General features: G+C 35.9%; 3 protein-coding genes across 6 annotated transcripts; 1 reads left to right on the plus strand and 2 right to left on the minus strand.

The window, feature by feature from the left end:
* Positions 1 to 186: 186 nt before the first annotated feature.
* Positions 187 to 2,828, plus strand: LOC126758536 (FAST kinase domain-containing protein 4). 4 transcript variants are annotated; one of them, XM_050472844.1, is made up of 7 exons: positions 187 to 298; positions 482 to 745; positions 804 to 1,526; positions 1,588 to 1,837; positions 1,920 to 2,194; positions 2,260 to 2,329; positions 2,520 to 2,828. In XM_050472844.1, exons 2-7 carry the CDS (start codon positions 532 to 534, stop codon positions 2,731 to 2,733), a joined length of 1,746 nt encoding a protein of 581 aa, XP_050328801.1. In that variant the 5' UTR covers positions 187 to 298; positions 482 to 531; the 3' UTR covers positions 2,734 to 2,828. The 4 variants fall into 4 exon arrangements, with proteins under 4 accessions (XP_050328801.1, XP_050328824.1, XP_050328811.1 ...); XM_050472867.1 differs by having other exon boundaries at positions 262 to 298; positions 485 to 745; XM_050472854.1 differs by having other exon boundaries at positions 264 to 357; positions 443 to 745.
* Positions 2,829 to 3,048: 220 nt separating this feature from the next.
* On the minus strand, positions 3,049 to 7,472 carry LOC126758529 (IQ and ubiquitin-like domain-containing protein). Its single transcript, XM_050472830.1, has 10 exons — positions 6,652 to 7,472; positions 6,460 to 6,590; positions 6,289 to 6,401; positions 5,938 to 6,155; positions 5,491 to 5,837; positions 4,858 to 5,021; positions 4,660 to 4,792; positions 4,361 to 4,473; positions 3,578 to 3,762; positions 3,049 to 3,451 (listed from the first exon to the last, which is right to left on the minus strand). Exons 1-10 carry the CDS (start codon positions 7,122 to 7,124, stop codon positions 3,121 to 3,123), a joined length of 2,208 nt encoding a protein of 735 aa, XP_050328787.1. The 5' UTR covers positions 7,125 to 7,472; the 3' UTR covers positions 3,049 to 3,120.
* A 2,373-nt stretch (positions 7,473 to 9,845) lies between these two features.
* Positions 9,846 to 15,721, minus strand: LOC126751384 (uncharacterized). The gene is made up of 2 exons (XM_050461601.1): positions 15,366 to 15,721; positions 9,846 to 10,620 (listed from the first exon to the last, which is right to left on the minus strand). Exon 2 carries the CDS (start codon positions 10,617 to 10,619, stop codon positions 9,867 to 9,869), a length of 753 nt encoding a protein of 250 aa, XP_050317558.1. The 5' UTR covers position 10,620; positions 15,366 to 15,721; the 3' UTR covers positions 9,846 to 9,866.
* Between the last annotated feature and the right edge of the window lie 4,857 nt (positions 15,722 to 20,578).

Genomic DNA, 20,578 nt, shown 5'->3' on the forward strand with positions numbered 1-20,578 from the left:
CTGATAAAGAAGAAGATATAACATACAAAACACCTAAAGCTAAATTGTTACATATATTCACATTGATATTATTTTGGAAAATAAATTATCATCCATGGTTATTGTATTTTTAGATAACGCAAAGTCAACAAGGAATTCTGAACAAAGATTTGTTCGGTACAATTTATTCGTAAATTTACGATTTATCGTTTGACAATCAAATTAGAGATATGTATATGCTTCCATTCCTAGGAACATATTTTTACTTTTGACGTTTGTCTTGCGGTGTTCGTTGATTTTCATACACATTTTGGAAAATGTAAATTTTGTAAAATAAAAGTATAATGTCAACGATTTAATATTCGAATATTCATTTAAGTATACACTTATAATTTTAAAAAATTGCAACACTCATTAATTTTTTGTAAAATTTTATATTTTTCATATTGCAATTGATCATCAGTATTCAAAAGGTTATATAAAAGATTTGATCTATATACAGCAGGTTCTATCGGGTAATTACACCACAATTATTAATAAGAAGTGTGAACAATGTTGGTGTTACAACGCTTTACAGGCGGTGTTTCCGCCCAGCTTTTCCGGCGTATACAATATGCAACATATAGTACATCTGTAAGGAGTGCTGGCTTAACCGCAACTTCGGCAACACAAAAACCGGGTGATATTTCCACCCAAAATCCAGTAGAAAAGGAGACGAGTACGTCCGGTGATGACCACACCGACTTGAATGCAAAAAGACCAAAAAGTATATTAATTGAATAAGCAGTATCAAAACTATAAAATATAAATACCGATTTTGACAGGTTCTTTGGTTGCTGCAGCGTTTGAGTCCCTCAAAGAAGATAGCTACACTAAGGAAAAATCGAAAACTACTGACAGTAAAGGGAGGAACAGCCTTGACGAGCGCATCCTTAACGCGAAAACTGTAAACGGCCTTTTATCTGTGTCAGAATCCAGCGGACCGCTCTCGCGTAAACATGCTCTGAAAATCGTCTCGACGCTAGCTGAATGGAGCTCTATAAATCGTGCTAAGATTGCGGAATTTGAAAATGATGCTCGCTTTTTGCGTGTCTGTCGCGTGCTAGGGCGCACCATGGGTAAAGACGGCAATGCGAGTGGTGGCTCCGGAAACGAAAACAACGGTCCCAAACGTATATCCGGGTTTCGAACTGACGACCTTAACACTGTTTTAGGAGTTGCTGGTGATGACGAGGCTGCCAAACTAATTGCCAGCATAAGTTTACCACAAATGGTGAAGGTGATGAGCACATTGGCTCAACGTAAACGACGAAGTACGCCTCTATTGCGATCCCTTGCCTTCAATATAAGTAGCACAACTGAACAACTAGATCTTAAACAGTCTGCTGATGTGTTGTATGCTATGGCAACCCTAAACTTTCAAGACTCAGTGCTAGCGGCGAAAATTTGCTCCGATATACAGACTGCGTTGCCAAAAAATACCGAAAAATCAGCAGTTGTTGGGTCCATTTTAACGAGCTTGGGAATATTAAAGTACCGCGATTTAGGTAGGAATCCATATATTCAAACTAAATTCACAAAAATTTCAAATGAAAAATTTATTTGCAGACATTATGGAGGCTCTAACACTATGGACACTGAAAAATTCCGAAATTTGTCGGCCGCAAGATATAAGTGCCTTGTTCATTACATCGGCAATATTAAATTTCAAAAGTTCCTTTATTGATGATGTTAGTAAAAAGTTATCTACATCTATTGTATGTGCTGATTTTCAGAAATGCAATGATTGGCTGAATCACGTGTGGTCGCTTGCAATGTTAGGACTTGTGAGCCACGAACAGCTGACCTCTGTTTTGAGGTGGGTATCCCTTTGCTTAAGCTCCTAAATTTATACTATATATTAAACTTCTAACATCTCTGTTTCATTTCATATTTCATAGTGCAAATTTCGTTGAGAAACTGGAAGCAGATCGAAATGGTCTCTCACCTACCTCTAAAATGAAGTTATTAAATTTGAATGCATATGCGCAGCATTTGGCATGCGACTACAAAGGAACACTTCTGCCAGAAGATAGTGCAGCTTTCCGAGTGCCACTTGCGCATTCAAAATCTAAACAAATTTTAATTAACGGGATGTTGGATGCATTGAAGAGTTTGCTGCCTACCAGCAATCATCTGAAAAGTTTGCATGACAGCAAAATGGGATTTTTAATTGGTTAGTTGTTGTTTTCGAATTGTACACAAATTACCATATTATCTTTTGTACACATAACCATTCAGACGCACTTTGCTTATTCGACCATAAAAGGAATCCATTACCCGTAGATAAGGAGAACCCAAATGCAATAAAGTACGTATTCAACTTATTATTACGATTTTAAAATACAATTAACAAATAAATACTCGGTCAAAAAGTAATCTAGGCATAACAGTAATTTTTTACCAATACTTATCTTCAAATATTTGACTTACTTAATTACGTATGTGCATAGATATTTTTAGTGCTGTTACATGTTCAAAACTGACGATTTTTCTTTAAGAATTGCGTTGATGGTGGTCGATTTCCACGATGTCTGCCATGGAACTCATCGCTCGGCTAGCGGCATAACGAACCTAAGCTTTGATTTGTTGGAAAAAAGTGGATACAAAGTCATACCTGTGCCCTACAACGAGTTCAACACCAGTGACAAGCTGCTGAAACGGGTGCAGTATTTGGAAGCGAAATTTAAAGCGATAATCAGTAGTAATGTTTAAGCTTTATACTTGTTAGCCTTATTTAACGCAATAAGAAAGATTATTGTTAATTTTGTCAATGACTTGTCATTAATTAAAGAGTTAGACAATTTTTATTTGAGCGCTGTATCATTTCATTTAAGTTTGTAATTTATTATGTAAAAATATGGAGATAACAATTTCATTGTTTAATTATTTATCTTTCCCAATTTAAGGCGACAAATTGTAATATAGAATATGCTGCGTCGCCCGACCATGGGAATACAATTAAACATTAGTGAATGTTGGATAAATTAAAAACATTAGGAATGCTAATAAAAAACAAATTTGTCAACATACTCTTCAATTTGCGCAAAAGTGATATTTTATTTACTCTTCTACATACATACATACATATGTACTTATATTTCAATCGCATTTTTTCTTTTCCTTGAATATCGGGTTGGCTGATTTGTTGGGAAAACCGGAGCGTGGGTATTCGTTTGGTGGATAGACAGTGCGTTGCTTATTTAATCCAACATGAAACCATTGTCCCGTCTCAACAAATTCGGTGGCGATTTCAGTCATCTTGTGGAATGCAGCGCGAGCTAACATATGTCTATTGCCTACCTCCAACACCATTTTATGGTCGTACACTTTTGTCGGATCGTCAAGTCTATAATGGTTGCGTGCCTCTGACTCAGTAAGGCAAATACAATTCCATGGTGACCAATCCTCACCTTTCAACCATCGTGGCAAACTATTTAGAAGGTAAATACAAATGCGTAAAGTTATAGAAAAGGCAAATGAAATGTATGCGAAATGTAGCAATTTTTTTTCGTTTTTTGTTTAAATATTTCGTTCTTATTGTAGCACTCATAATTACCGCAAATTGCTCAATACCGCATTCTTGCTAAGTATTGAGTGACTGTGCCAAATTTGGTCAATTATGTAACGAATGTCGTCCATTTGAAGCACAAATGCGAATGACGCGTTGCAGCGGCGCTTGCGCTCATCTCGCTGTATAGCGCGTAATATTGCAGCGTACGTTTTGTTGTCCGTAGAAGCGATCTAAAAAAAGGCAAGAAGACGGACGGAAGTTACTTCGTTTGTTTTAAACACTTCTTTGCAATGCCACAGGCACTTTAAATATATGTATGTATGTACATGCAGATATACATACATAAGTATGTATGTGTGTATATACACCGCATAGGTGTAGAGTGTGTGTAGTTCACAGTCCATGAGCTATAATGGACAAGACTATAGGATGAGTGAAGACACCTCTGAACTAATGGAAAATTATATGTAATTTGAAAATTGGAGGAATTTCCTTTGCAGATTTGATTGTTTGTCGAAAAATTGGAGAAACTGCCAAACCCAAAAAGGTAAATTCGATTTTTTGTTATTTTCATCATATTACAAATGTAAATTTGTTTGTTGCTCATCTACTCCTAATTTCATTGAAAGGACATAAAATATCAATCAGTCTTCGTTACATTTATATAAATTGGGCAAAATCGGGTTACATCAACATGAAGAAGATCCGCGTGGTATAGTATTCGTGTACATACAATGCATTTGGTTATTTATTTTTGCTAACGATATTTGGTATTTATTATTTTAATGCAAGCGGGTAACGTTTGTAAATTAATAAAGCTGGATTTACCTTGATGTAATAGCAACGCTTGCAAGTGTCTACATTATTCTGACGCGTTCTAAGCGCAAACTGGCTGTACGGCTTCACCTTCTTACACACCTCGCACATACGTTTTTCTCCATCTGAAATAGGAAAGCGGTGCAGATTTCAAAAAAATCTATCGAATGTGGGCATTGTGGCCTTAAAGTAAGAATCAAACAATTTAACATTTGACATGAATGCAACAATAATTTGTTTATTTTTGTTTGGTTTTGATGCATATTTTTGGTTTTTACTTTAAGCCTCCGAGGAAAGTTAACAATTCGTACGATCGGGAGGCTTATCCTTGGAGAATTTGATCATTTCCATCCAGAGTATATTCTGACGTTTACGTAAGATCTCGACGTCACAATATTTTGTGTGTATGAGCAAATTAATTTCCCTTTGAATTAGATCGAATATCTGCAATTCAGATTATTCGCCATAGTTACTATTATTTACAAAGACAATTTTGCAAACGAACAAACCTCGACAAAATCCGGAAACTCACGTTCGTCCAATAATATGCGTTTCACTTTCGATAACAGCTCAAGGCGTTCCTCTCGGCTCGTCTTCTTTTGCATATCCTTATAGACTTCAGTTAGGAAACGGACCCTTTGAGTGCGTAATAAATCCAAGTGAATTATGTTATCTTAAAGAAATGACAAATATTCAAGTTTAATGCATGGCTAAAAGCAATAAATAAAACGCATTGCAAAAACTCATTTTCTATACTCTTACTCTTCACTTCAGTCTAATTCTACATATTTTCCTGGATTTAAGATAACATACGTACATATGTACATACATTCATATGTATGTTCGACATGTTTAAGAGAGTTTTTTCCAATGTCTGCTAAGATATGCGTGATAAACTAGTAACGTTCTAAAATGTTTACATAAAATAAAATTCAAAAATTTATAAACCTATTCTCTAGACTTTGGATTCAATAAAGTCGAAAATTTAGCAGTTATTAGTCTATAGTAATAAATTACATACCCACATACTTATATGTAAAAGTAAAAAGTACTTACTTACTTTTCTTTATACTTTTCCTCTGCCATAACTTTTCAAATTTACTGTAGGAAAAGGCAGAAAAGAACTGTAGATATAAGCTTACCTTTATAGCCAACCCATTTGATTGGTTCACCCAATTTGGTGAGCATTTTCTCATTGCGAAAATCCTCCATTGCTTTCTTGACTATACAGCGTTGCTTTTCGATGCCATTTCGGAGCTGAATCTCCTTGTCGAGCAGCACATTGACCTCGGCAATTCGTGCAGGTCCTTCATACAATCGTGCTATTCGTTTCAGCTCGGCGATCTTCCATTTCTGTACTTCGCCATACAACATTTCAAAGTCGTCCTTTGTTTGTGGAAATTGTTTCGCCAACTCAATACGTTTGATGCGCTTCTCTGCTTCCACCTGCAGCCGCTCCTCCTCGGCTTTGCGGTTAGCCACCAGCCGACTACCACACGCAAAGTGTAAAGAGCAGTAAAAAAGAAATCGAACGAAACAATTTTATTTGCAGCCCACCGAAACGGTGCTCATTGTTTCTTCCAGCTTACCGATACTTTGCAGCCGCATTCCGCATGAAACGCACAATCAAGAACCGACGAAAATTACGTTGTATCAAAATGATTTTGGCCAGTTTATTCTCGCGGCGCATTTTTTGGGCATAAGTTTGGTATTTGCCGGGAGTTATGGTGTAATCTGTGGCTGCGGAAACATACAACACATTGTTGCCGTCCTGAAAGCACTGCGTAGACTGTTCATGCGCAGTGTCCTGGAAAGTGAGTAAGAGCACTTCTTGTAAAATTTCGAATCCAAAAAATTATATTTATGTCATGTTCACACCATGTTGATGAAGGCAGACTTACACAATATACTATATACTTTTATTATTAGTTAATACTCACAATTTCCTTTCCTTTGAACTCATAAGTTTGTGTATCTCTGCTGATATAACGATTGAATTTCATTTTATCAAAGTATGGTCCAGTTTGAGTGAATGCATCTAAATACTCAATACCTAAAGAGAGAGTGGTCAACTTCAGAATCGATTTGAAAAAATCGTATATAGAACTTACCTGTTGCTTTATCCCGGTAACCACACAAAAATGGCTTTACAATTGCTTTATTCAATATCTCCACAATAACCGTTCTAAATCCGTTCTCATCTTCAATGTTAACAGTTATAAAATCGGGCATGTGATATTTGCTGCAGCAGTAAAAGTTCTTATCATTCTCTACTATACTTTATTTCGTTGAAATGTACTCACTTGTAATATATGTTCAGATCTAACTTTGGTGGATCCATACCATCGCCAAGATTCATTTCTGAAATATGCAGCAAATCTAAATCGAATTCAAATATTCCAAATTGGTTTGAATCCGTTTGTGCCAACAAACAACGATTTGATATTTCCCGTTCGTTTTGCGTAAGTCTTATATACTTTGGATCGACTTCAAACTTGCTACCGATATCAGTTTTAATATCGGCAATGCTCGATCGATTCGAATATACTTGAGCCACAATGCGAGAGCCATTTACGCGAAATTTAACGGTTACATTTTCCACTGCCAATACTTCATCGATGAACTCTGATGGAATCTCTTTGAGCTCTTCCGAACAATCATCCTTCTTATTGGTCTCTGGTTTTTCAATGAGTAATGGATCTCCACGCGAAGGCGGAGGCGGTATAAATTGCATATATTTCATATTCGGAAGTTCTCGCAACTCTTCACAATTCATTTTGATAATTGCACAACAGTTAGAGTATTAGCAAAATAATAATTACGTACACATATTTGAATGTGTAAAAAGTTTTTAAGATTTTGTGACACTCTAGTAGAACATTGCTTTAATTCAAATCACTTTTGGAAGTCTTCCAAAGTGTCAAGCCTAGCTTCTGACAGCCTTTTCAAATGCTCACTAAACTTTGGAGTAAAGTTGGTTCAATAACTGCATAGAGGCTTCTCCCACAAATTCTTAAATAACAACCGTTGCCATATACATACACTCTCATGTATAACCGAAACACATTCAAACAAAAAATCAATATTAGTCGTAACATATTTCAGTAGCGCCACTTACTCGTTTCTATTCAAGAATATCGTATTTGCACCGCTATTATGGAATAAATTACTTCATCCACACAGGTAATATCGGAATCACCATCGCAATGTCTTGTATTTGTTGTTTAAAGCTGTGACTCTTGCGTTAAAATCGCTCTAGTTCGTCCATCTTTCTCCAATAGTGAACTCTGGAGGTGCAATGCCCCGAGCGTATCACCAGCTTGATGGATTCATAAAATCCATTAGAAGGTCAAATGTGAGAAGAAACTAGTCGAAAATTACATATAAAAGGAAATGCTACGTTGATGCCGAAAAAACATTAGATTCAAAGAGATTCACTCCGCGGAGACTTCTCTGTAACAAAGTTAAGGCGAACTCTGCTATAACGGTCGAATCTATTTTAATTCGCACATATTTTTCAAAAATAATAATTGTTCTATGCAGCATATTTTCAAAGACATCGGAATTCTATAAATAATAAACTTTTTTTTAATGTTTGCTACCAGAACTTCGAGTATTGCAACAATAAATCGAGACCAAAAGGGGCCGGTTAGTGGCCAGTGTCTTAAAAATTTAATATACTGATTGAGGACTGCAAGTTGCGGAATCACGTTCCGATGTTATTATGAACTGGATGAAAGTGTTCGTTCATGAGGAACAAGTATCACCGCACTTACAAACAATTTAACGTTTTCTTCAAACAAATTATTTAGATTTATCCTTATGTACACTGACATTATATTTATACCCTTGCAACATGTTGATATAGAGATAATGGTTTTGTTCACCAAACGGTTTGCTTTAGGTGATACAGTATGCCAGTACGTACAATGAGACGAGTTGCCTGTTCGTGCAGGTTGTAATTTGAGTAAATATTAAGATATCTAGAAGAAAGTAGATAGGCGTATTCAGATCACGACCAAGTGTACGAAACGCCATAACTAAACCGGAAATAAAGATATAAAATTCCAACGGAGCAGGTTTGATGTATTATTATCTTCCTAACCATTCAAGCTATATCACCCAGATTTGCACAGAATTCAAATCAAATAATAAATGCGTCAGAAAAATTAAACTTTACGTCCATCCATTCATTTTTACCTTAAGGTGAAATCACACATCTCCGGTTCTACTTCACCTTCAACCTAGTTCGGTCTGTAATATAGGAATGTAAAGATAATGTTGCAATCTTGACATTCCTATATTACAGTGCGAATGCGCGAAAACGGACTACAACCACGCCTCCTATCCATGCAACACTATTTTAAATTCTATCTATCCTTCACTGTTCAGTAAACAAATTAAGCACCAATTAATATATCGGGATAAAACTTTGCATAAGTAGTGCCCTTAAGGTATTTAATCGTATGCTCAAAAATTGTCTAAATTGGCCTATAACTTTTCAAGGACCCATACATCAAATATGCGGATCCCAGTGTATTTTGTATAAATATAGTATAAATGAAATTGGAGAGAATCCTTTTCTGATAATAGTATATCTATATGTCAAAAAGGCGTTCAATCAGGTCCATACTTACTTTGCCACCACATATCTAATAGAAAGATTTTCGAGCTGCCGGCGGACTTTACACCACATACATATTTTGGCCAATATGTTATATGAGTTGTCTTAATAAAATTGAGTGAGCGTGAGGATAAGTTTTCTTAAAAGTTAAAATATTTTATCAATGGTTTAGCGCTTAAATAGAATGGAGTTGGTCTAGACCTTGGTCTAAACCTCATATCCCCAATAATAATTTCGTCGAATAATATACACCTGAAGGTATTTCCTTGTAAGTTGCAAGAGTATATAGCAAAATATTAGATTACACCCGAACTTAGCCCTTCCCTACTTGTTAAATATATTTTTATTACTAAAACTACATTCAACAAACACACACCTAAAACATAAAATTGAAAAGCTAATCACAATTTCACATTTATTTTTACGCTCATTAAATAAATCATTGATGAGCAAATCTAGCAAACCGCCTCTCGATTAACTGATAAATTGCCACTTATGCAACAGTATTTTTCATCATTGATTAAGACATAACACTTGCTTACTGCTTGGTTGTTGTTATATATCTGCCATAACTTCAACGTTCACGAACGCTTTCTCAGTCCATAATTGTATCTTTTGTTGCTGTATTTTAGCGTCTACCTATATTATTAATTTGTTAAGAAAAGAAAAATCATCGGCGTTGACTTTCACAAATTTTATGTCTAAGGCAAAAGAAAAGGAAGCGAGCGCGTTGGTTAGGTTAGTAAGTATATTTACTATATGTATGTTTGTATGTACTCACAAGCTCGATGGATTTAAAAATGCTTTACTGTAAACAACGAAATTGTTTGAAGAGAAAATTTTCTTCTCCGACATAAGAAATTAAAACAGATCTATTGGTCGTATCTAATATCTTTAATAAATAATTTTTTTATTAAAATATAGTTTTGATTTAAGATTAAGTGACGTTAGTTGATTCTTTGGTTGCGCATGCGCCACCTGCAGTCTAAATGGCCGCCCACTGAAGTAATAATTTCCGCGATCCATGAGATAGAGTTTACTGTCGGCGCCTATAAAGTCTAGCGGTCTATTTGCCACTATGTCAATTTCCTTTTTATTCGAAATTTTGTAGTTTGTGCTCCCGTTATCTACTGGCCTATACCAGTTATTTTTGGTCTTCTGGTTCGTTGCGGTATGCTGATCTACGTTGGTGGTTACTTTTCCTGCATTCGAAGAACTCGTTTGAGCTGCGCCATTTAAAGGTTTCATTCCACTTGACGGCTCCTTTACTATAGGTTTAATTTTCATGGGCTGGTAATCGAAGCCCACTCCCGGAATAAAGCGGTATGGCATTGGAGGTATTGGTATGTAATAGATTTTAGAATCCTTTTTTGTTTTTTTCACCTTGGAACCATTGCCGTATTTGCGAAGGCTTAGTGGTTTCGACGATACAATCATTTCTTTGTAAATATTTGCCAACGACGGGCTGTGAAATAGTACTTTGGCGGCCATCGCTGAGGTGGGCTTTGAGAGCCTATCTGAATTGATTTGATACCCACCGGCGAGGGTGCTTGGCAGTGTGAAGAGCAGAGCATAGATTATGGCGGGCATCGCGATGATGACAGCATAGCGATTATTTGGTGTAACTTGTTGATGCGTGGATAGCATGCTGAAATTAATAAAAATATGTAAGGATGTTTATCATGTCATATACTTGTGGCATCACATGTGTTACACGGGAGATCAAGGCAATTTTGAGGGTTAATTTCACTAAATAAAGTATGATTATTTGGCAAAAAAGATACTTTATTCGCGTTGGTTAAGAGATAAGCTGATATTATGAACGAGAAAAGTACTTAGAAATCATTTCGGTATATGTGGAACATTTGAAGAATAGAATATAAAGAAATAATGAATTTTATGCAGTTTTAATGTATAGAACCATAGCTTTAAAGCAAGGGAATTTTAAGTGCAATTGAAATATAATGTTTGGCATAAAATTGTGGTAAACGTGGCTATGGAAAATGTACAAAAATATATATGTTTTCTAATCCTATATTTTTAGCCGATTTCATTCTCCCTGTCCTTTGTAAAGTAAATCTCATTTGAATTTAAAACTAGAGTATGTTATGTGTTATGTGTTAGTATGTGTATCTTTACAATAAAACTTATTCAAAGCTTGAGTTATATAAGCTCGCACCAAAACTATTTACTACCGGCTTTTACTTTTTGATCCTTCTTATTTAGCCATATTTGATTAATTTTTGGAGATTCAATTGAACGACGTGATTTTGGAAAGCTTTGAATTCTCCTAAACTCAGAATAACTGTTAGCTCTGCCGCATTTATAGCTCCACAGTCTCTTATATTATTTATGAGCTGCATCCCGTACAGCATTTTTGACACGATCAACTTAAAATATGTGGAAATAATAATAAAATATCCAATTTATCAAAAGGTATTTTTTCCATTGGCAATATAGTTGCTGCGAATTAGGTTTTTGCAATTGTTATTTATTTAATTTATCCGATGAACTTACAAATGCAGATCGCCAGAGCCTGAGCAATTCTTCTTACTTTTATCATCTTATTTTATAATCTGCAGAGATTAGATCATTAATTCAGAGTAAAAGACGTTTACGAAAAAAGTGACAAATCAGTAGAAATCCAATTGACAAAGCTACTCTAAATAAAGCCACAAAAGAGCTAAAAGAAAAATTAAAAGACTTCAAAAATAAATCGATTTCTGATTATATTCAGAGTTTAAATTATAGAAATAATGAAGATCATAAGATTTGGAATGCTACAAAATATCTAAAAAGACCTATAAACAGAAATGTACCTATCAAAGACGGTAATAACGTTTGGTGTAGATCAGACAAAAGCAAAGCAAATGGGTACAGTAAACACCTTGAAGCAACGTTCACTGCTTTTGGTTGTAGTGGTAGCAACAATGATGCTGCAATATTAAAATTTCTTGATATACCCTGTCAACTATCTCTACCAATGAAACATATTACGCCCGCCGAAATACGTTCTGAAACCGACAAACTGAACAATAAGAAATCTCCAGGATATGACAAAATTGATGCCAGAGTAGCTAAGTGCTTACCTAAAAAAGGAATTATGTTTCTTACACTTATCTATAATTTAATATTAAGGCTGAACCAATTCCCTACTCAGTGGAAGTGTGCAGAAATTGTGAAGGTGCTCAAACCAGGTAAAGGCGAGAACGAAACACTTCATATAGATCAATCAGTTTGTTGTCTTTATTCTTATATTTGAAAAAATATTTTTGCGTAGAGTATTGCCACTACTAAAAGAGAATAAGGTGATACCTGAACATCAATTTGGGTTTCGCCGTTATCACGGTACACCCGAACAATGTCACCGTGTAGTTAACTACATTACTGACACTTTGGAACGTAAGGAATACTTTCAGCAGCATTTTTGGATATTCTGCAAGCATTTGATAAAGTTTGTCATCATGGTGTACTATGTAAATTAAAAAACATATTCTCTTCTCAGGTATATCTAATTCTTAAGTCTTATTTAACTGGTAGATAATTTTAAGTAAAAATAAATGACGAAACGTCTGACATAAGATTCATAAATGCTGGAGTACCACAGGGTAGTGTGCTTGGTCCTGTACTTTACACCATTTTTATCTCTGACATACCCGAAACTGAAAATGAATTAATTGCTACATATGCTGACGACACTGCTCTATTGTCGTCAAGCCAGTCTCCTGTTGAAGCAACTAATGTGGTGCAAGAAGAATTGAATAAGATACAATCTTGGTTAGATTGCTGGAGAATGAAAGTAAACGTGAATAAATCAGTGCATGTTTTATTTACATTGAGACGAAGTGATAGCCCTTCCTTGCTTCTAAATGGCAATGCTATACCTAAAAGGGATAGCGTTAAATACCTCGGCATGCACTTGGACAAACGGTTAACATGGAAACAGCACATACAAGCTAAAAATAAGCAATTAAAAATAAAAACCAAACAACTGTTTTGGCTACTCGGATATAAATCGCCGTTACAACTTGAAAATAAATTGCTATTATATAAAGCCATACTAAAACCTAGCACTAGCACTGCTAGGAATTCAAAAATTGAAATTTTACAAAGATTTCAGTCAAAAACCCTAAGACTAATTACAAACGTTCCTTGGTTTATAACAAATAAAGCCATTCATACAGATCTTAATATGCCTTTTGTTAAAGCTAAGATTAAAAGATTTAGTACAGCATATTTACACAGAATCAGTTATCATGACAATCCTTTGGCAATCATGTTATTAGATGACAGCAATGAAATTACTAGACTCAAAAGACAACATATTCTAGATCTCCCATTTAGGGACATATGTATATTACTACGGTATTAAATATTTGTATTAAGTTTGTTAATATAACCTCTAGAAATAAGAACATTTGATATTGAAAAAAAAAAAATCTTATATTTCATTTAACGACATACATACATATGTACATCGATCCCAGATGTAGTTGGCTATAAAACCTTGTTGTTATTAGTTGTGCCCGGGTATAATAAAAAGTAACATATATGGACATATATTTATACATTTCGCCTGTCAGAGTACAATGCTGAATGATCACTCAAAGCAATTAACCGAATTTGGTAACGATGATGAAGTGTCAACCAAAGTGTAATCGCCGAAAGAGTGCAGACCGTCGGCAGCAGAGTTGCTGATCTTTCGTTGATTCGACCTGACCCGTAGCCCACAAATGGTGGAATAGAGTAGACAAGGGTTTGAGCACACACATGCATACAAATATATAATAATCAAATGAAATGACTAATGATTTGCAAAAAACACAGAAAAACTTTCAATTATTTACATGTGCTCACGTGTAAATACCCTCATTATACATATACATACATATGTAAGTTCATGAATGGGTGTATACGTTTCGTTTGTGAACTTACCAATGTCTTAAGTACTTCGGGTGATTACAATAATTGCGTTGTGAGAATTAAATGTTAATTGTCCGCAAATTTGGAAGAAATTCACGAGAAAAGAAAATGAAAGAGTTTTTATAATTTCCTTCAAATATTTTTGCACTAAATCTCATGATTACATAATTACACGTTTAAAGAAGTAATAGATTTTGAATGAGTTTAATTTGTCTAATTAATGCGCGCGTTGAGGCGTAGCGACAGTTCGTCACGCAGAAATCACCACCAACCGTCATTTCTTCTGCCCAGAGGCTAATCACTCGGCTAACAGTCAACGCTCGAACATCTTCTCATGTATTTGCTCAAAGCAAAATAACAGTAATGTCAGCTTGCATGCTCCCCACCCATTTAATGGCTAAAGAAACTGTCGGAGTTTCTCACTCGGATCCCCAGTGATCTAAGGCCATCAGTATTGGTATCAGTGTAGGTATCGAATTTCATCGCTTACGGCTGTACTCATATTTTGTGATTAATGAACAGCACCTGAACGATTGATCACAAGCTGCTTTATTTGGCTACCATATTCGCTGCTAAAATTACATTTGCATATACCTACATACTATATGTGAGTACTTATGCGTATTTGTTCTTTTATTTTTGGTGGTGGTTATAATATTAACCTGCTTTTTTAATTAAATCTTACTTTGGTTAAAAAAAAACCATCGGTGTGGTCACTTGCGTTTGCCGGTTCGGCCTCTTTGGACTATGGACCACACACCTGACTCTGTGTGGAGTCTTTACTTAAATTTATTCAAATTAAACCATTGGTAGATATACATATGTCCAATGTGTGCACATAGTCCACTTTGTCGCAATTCGTGCTCTGCTTTCACGTGCGTGTGTTTCAAATGATATTTACACGTGTGGATAAATGTTTTTGAGATTTGGTTGGTATATCTAACTGTTGGTAGTTAAAACGCGGTCGAATACCCGACTCATTGAGCTATGTGAATCAGGAAAATACTAAAATATTTTTAAAACACACCTAACTGTAAAATATACATCTGTACTTAGAGTAAGCTGTAGAACACAAAAGACTTAAGAGACAAACTTGGATGTACAACCAATATATGTACATATTTTGAAAGCATTTTACAGCAACTTGTCAATTAGAGCCAGTTTCTATTTACTCAGTCCACATTAATTTTTTCAATATCATTATATAAAATTTTGCAATTAGTTAAAAATCGATTTCCTTAAAATCCACAAAAATATTGTTTTTTTGATCTATTTCATGAATGATTTTTTAATTTAGAAACTGTAGAACTCGTTATTTGCACTTCTCCGCGGTTGACCAGATCACACAAATTTTAAAATATTTTACTCGGCGACAGGCCAAAGTAAGCTCTAAACGTCTCGAGAAATCTTTTTCGAAATATTCACATCTTATAAATCATCCGTGAATAAATTTTGGTTATTTTCACTCACTTTTTGATTATTTTTGAATCGAACTCTTTTGGTACAATATCTAATGGGTAACTTTATTTATTTTATTTTTATTCTTGTAAATCCGTGTAGAGGAAACTCGTGATGATCGCGTCAATATCGATATGAGTGCAACTACCCGGGCTGATCAATTTAAATACTGTTTTTGTTTTGTATTTTTAATAGTTAAGCAATGTGAGGACACAAGACAGACAGCTTACAACTCGAGAATGAACCGCGGTTTGCCTTCCGAAGAGTCTCAATAACGCAGATCGCTAAGGTTAAATATTTGGTGCGAACGCCTCGAGTTGCGGCAAATAAATGAGATTTGCGTTGTAATTTGTTTTTCTTAAAAGTAGAAATTCATGGCAAACGCAAGAAGGCTTGCCTAGCCATGCCACAAGCGGCCGACATCTTCACACCGCACACGGATCAGCTGTAAACAGACAAGCAGTGGCAGGTGACGGTCGGTAGGAGACATTCGGCGTTCGGTCTGTGACGACAATAGTCGAACAGAGTATGAAAAACATTTCAAATACTTACTGGTGGTGTTGGAGGTGGCTTCGGCAATTCATGAACGCTTACATACATACTCATATGCGTACTTATGACCACGACACTCCGAAATAATGTAGTAGCAACGTCAGAGACATCAACAGTAGCAACAAAATGCCAAATGCCGTGCTTCAATTGTAGCCAGCGGCTGATATTTATACACGCGTACATACTGTTTAACTAGACGCATTAGGGCTAACGTCTTAGTGCTGAACATTTTTGGTGGTCAAAATTTTACTGAATATATTTTGGTTTGGCTGACGATGCATAATAGAATTTTCGGAGTACTGGACGCAATAAAAAATATTACCAGATGAAGCTTTCAATTATTATAAAAGGCTAGATAAATTAAAACCCTCAAGATCTGAAGATTACAAGCGCGATTAACATCCACAAAAGTCGGTAGTGGGAGTTACTAGAGTTATTTGCAGTTTGGTCCACACGGCTAGGGTGGCTACTCCAGGGTTGGTCGGGGATTGTAGTCGAGACAAACCTAAAATTTTCGGTAACATCTAAGTATGGTTATCATCTTATCATCTAATGTTGACAGTGCAATCGAATTCTATAACTTGAGCCACGTTCCCCAAACTCATAAGCAAACATGTGTAAATGTATTTTGGTATTTTATCCCTCATTTGTCGCCATCTGCACCGTTGCCACCCTCTCACGCTTTTTAATGCTATTCGTTTGCAAGGTTGAATTATGGCTGAATAAAACGGTTCCACTAAAAAAATATCGTTCAGACACTTGAGTTTCATGCTGCTTATTAAGGTAAGACAGTTAGAAAACTATTGGATGCGAGCAACAGAGTCATCTAAAGCCAAAACTCGAGCCTTACCCGATTTCACTGCACGACAAGAGCTGGAAGGAAGCAGCGGTCAACACTTCCTGTTACTCCTTCACATTCCTAAGAAGCAAAGAAGCACATACGTATGTACGAGTGCATATCCGAGTATTAATTTAAATATTGCGATCGCAGGCTCTGCAATAAATATTCATGACTCAGTTGGAATATCCGATCATCGGTTAATGGTCCACCAGTGGACATCTCGCATATGCGCTCATAAATACATGCGAGCGGAATGAAGTCTCAATTATTCTTATGTGTCATTCCACGTGTGCAGCGGAGCGCCAAGTCATCTTCTAAATATGTATGCACATATGCATCTCTGCAAACATACACTCATTGTGGATGTGGGGTGTGCGGCGTGTGCGGCGTGTCGTCGCCAACTTTGAGATGGCAAAACTGCAACTGCTAATGCCAGAAGTTGTCCATAGTTTTTGCGTATATTGTGTGCACATATATTAGCTCACAAGTAGGCATTTCTCGATTAGAGTGTCTTTTACATTGGTGTTTCGACGCTTATGCGGTCTCCATTCGCTGTGAGCTGCGCCACTCGTGCTGACAGCTTTTGCGGCTTCAACTACTGAAGTTATCAGGCATCAGATTTCATGCTGCAACGCTTGGACTGCTGCATTAAAAGGTGGAAATCTGCACTTGATGAGTTCGTATTTCAATTTTTGTTTGCCATCTTCTCCTTTGCTTTGATGTAACAAGTGCAATTGCACATTTGTACAAACATGGAGCCTGGGATATTGTACGTAACTAGTTCAGTCCAGCGAATATTCAGCATTGAGTTTTGTTTGCAAATTGTATGACAAGCTAGCGTTTACTAATTTCCGTTGTTCGTAAATGATCGTTTGTATATTTGTGACCTTAGCGACACTTCTAGGCATCCAAGGCGAATCAATTAAGGTGTTACGAGTATGACAATTCATCAGTACCCTGCCGTTATATTTGCATAATAAGATATATCTACAGTGTATATCTGTATACATAATATTAAGATCGACGAGGATGGTCAAGCTGTGAAACTCGCCGTTGATGCTGTATACTCAAGTTCGGAGAGATGGTACTTAAGATCCTGCTCGAATTTTGCTCCATTTACGTTTTGATATAGGTATGGAGAAATACGTAAAGTATTATTAGTAGGGGTACTTCTGAATTGTTCAATTATATATAAATTCTGTATTCATTCCAAATTGGCAATTAAAAATATCATATGTTGCATATACTTGTATTATCAGTGCTACACCTTTGACGTTATGATTGTCAGTGATTGAAGTGGCGTGGGAGGTAAGAAAAAATCGGTTAATTGCTTGAGATTGCCCACAAAGTTGTCCCCCATTAGTACGTACTGAACAGTGAGGAGTATACTTCAGTAAAACCAAGAAGTGATGAAGCAAATTTTTGGTTTCATTGAAATAGTCACATAACTAATTATCTCAATTCAAAGTGTCAAGAGCAGCCATTCTATCCCATTTTATTTCGCCTGGAATAAACCAAAAAGGTCCGCAAAATCCTTGAAATGATTTAACTGTGTCTTATTCGACCAAATGAGGCTAACTTAAAATAAGCGGCACTTCCTTCGCATTTTCCCATCTTTGTGTGCATATCTGAACGTAAGTGCACGATCCTAATGAACCGTAACGGATTGTGTCTAAGTGGAATGCCTTCAACATGATTTCAACATTCCAAGCCGTTAAACCAGAATATTTGCACTGCACGTTAGTGATATAACTGTTACAATTCGCAAATCATTTGTTAATCTGCAGTGCGCAGACGCTCTTACCAGCAAGATTAAAGCATTCCTAATGATCGGCTCAGAAAGCCCATTGCTGCAGCGCAACTACATAATGTTAATAATAATTAAATTGATCAAAAACTTGTACGACGTTGTAGACTTTATTTTAAGCGAATTTGCAATTATACAAGAGAAGAATTAGAGAATGCAGCAGACGAACTACCTGCTGGACACCGGAGCTGCAACCGCGGCATTTGAATGGGGGTGTTTAAATTGGGATGGGCGATGTTTTCAACATGTGGATTTGTGGATGGCATTGTTCGATCAACCTTAGTTGTTGCAAGGACCCGAGAAGTTACATCAAGTTACCCGATTAGACAAAAATCTAACGAAGCGGTTTCTTAAATCACTGGGATGCATCAATTAGTTAATTCAATTTCAAACCGAGTTGCCCTGATTGGAAACACCTTTATGTAAATATACTAATTGAAATAAGAAAACATTTGGACGCGTGGCTTTGTGTGTGTGCATGCTTGTAGATAACCCACAGTTACCGGTTTTCGGTTCACTCACGGCTGTAAGTCCATTGTTTTCGTTGCTGCTGGAGTTCGTGTCACTCTTGCAAACACCAATTTGCGTTATTAGGAGCAAATCTAAATAAGATAAGCATTTTCTGCTGTAATAATTGCGGATTCTCTGCTAATTGCCAGCAATTCAAAAGATGTGCCTTTGCACAAACATACACACATTCATACATACGAATTCACTATTTTATCGCTGTAAAACGAACAAAACAAAAGAGCAAACTAAGCTTGTGTTGGGTAAATGGGGCTTCAACTGATTAAGAATGCCGCCAAATAAGCTGCCGCATGATATTCTGCTGCATATAACGCAACTTACAACAGCGTGTGGCGAGAAGGTGATTTTGTGAATCCAACCACCGCGCAGACACTGCAGTTCAATCACCTCGTACGGCTTTTCAGGTGATATCTGCAATTAACAACAATAAATCATACAAATATGTATGTACATACACATGTATCTAATATATAAAATTCTCGTGTCACGGTGTACGTTATTGAACTCCTCTGAAACCGCTCGACCGATTTTCGTGAATCTTAGCGTGCATATCGGCTGGGGTGGAGAATCGGACAATATCTATTTTTCATTCTCCTAAATGTTAAGGGAAATTGGAAAATTACCAAAAAGTAACATTTTTCCATACAAATTTTTTTTTCAATTTTTGTTTGTTTTGTTTTTCAATATTTTTATTTGTCAAATATTTGAATCATTCAATTTCTGTCGCATGCTTTTTTTATTCCGGCTATATACATACATATATATAAGAAAGTTGTGTTAGTTACACCATTTATAACTCAAGAACGGCTGAATAGATTTAACTGAAAATTGGTGGGAAGGTAGCTTAGAACCAGGGTAAGGACATAGGATAAATTTTATCAATTTTTGTAAAAATTTAATTCAACTCATAAATACAAAGATTATATTTCAAATCATTATCCTTTCCTTGAATATATGCGTACAATTTTAAACAGATTCTTCCTCAAAACTAATACAATTGCTAAGTATTTGGAATAGTAGAAAAGAACTGCAACCAAATACGCAGTGAAATAGATTATAACTGGCTCAGTAATCCAGCAGATTTTTTCGTCTTTTTTCACTATGATGCCAAAGGACACGACCATATATTCCAGTTTTACATAACGTCAGAGTATTCAGTGAATTTTATAAAGAAATTATTTTCGGTTGCTGATGTTGGTCCTCTCCTGCATTACAAAGGAGTATTTTAGAGAGTACTCCTAAAAGGTCCTGTGTTAAAGTGTTCACTAATACTTGCCCTCAATTATAAGTGAAATTGCCGGTGTTATGCAATTATTGATAAATCTTTTATCAGACAACCGACAACGGTACTCCATTTTATATGCGAGGTCTGACTCATGGGCTATCGTTTGTATACACTTTTACCAAAAAAACTGAAACATATTCGTACAAACAGATACCCACACAGGCAACGTTGTATGGATGTAGATACATCCATAGGTAGATATTTATTATTTT

The sequence above is a fragment of the Bactrocera neohumeralis genome, chromosome 2, assembly GCF_024586455.1.
Source record: "Bactrocera neohumeralis isolate Rockhampton chromosome 2, APGP_CSIRO_Bneo_wtdbg2-racon-allhic-juicebox.fasta_v2, whole genome shotgun sequence".
Lineage (NCBI taxonomy): Eukaryota > Metazoa > Arthropoda > Insecta > Diptera > Tephritidae > Bactrocera > Bactrocera neohumeralis.

Excerpts from the sequence above, each read along its gene's own strand:
- LOC126758536 (XM_050472844.1), top strand. The coding sequence starts at position 532 with ATGTTGGTGTTACAACGCTTTACAGGCGGTGTTTCCGCCCAGCTTTTC. Across the intron at positions 1,527-1,587 it reads ATTAAAGTACCGCGATTTAG|ACATTATGGAGGCTCTAACA; the intron begins GTAGGAATCCAT and ends ATTTATTTGCAG. Across the intron at positions 1,838-1,919 it reads CAGCTGACCTCTGTTTTGAG|TGCAAATTTCGTTGAGAAAC; the intron begins GTGGGTATCCCT and ends CATATTTCATAG.
- LOC126758529 (XM_050472830.1), bottom strand. The coding sequence starts at position 7,124 with ATGAATTGTGAAGAGTTGCGAGAACTTCCGAATATGAAATATATGCAA. Across the intron at positions 4,793-4,857 it reads AGTTTCCGGATTTTGTCGAG|ATATTCGATCTAATTCAAAG; the intron begins GTTTGTTCGTTT and ends TCTGAATTGCAG. Across the intron at positions 3,452-3,577 it reads GCGGTATTGAGCAATTTGCG|TTTGCCACGATGGTTGAAAG; the intron begins GTAATTATGAGT and ends CCTTCTAAATAG.
- LOC126751384 (XM_050461601.1), bottom strand. The coding sequence starts at position 10,619 with ATGCTATCCACGCATCAACAAGTTACACCAAATAATCGCTATGCTGTC.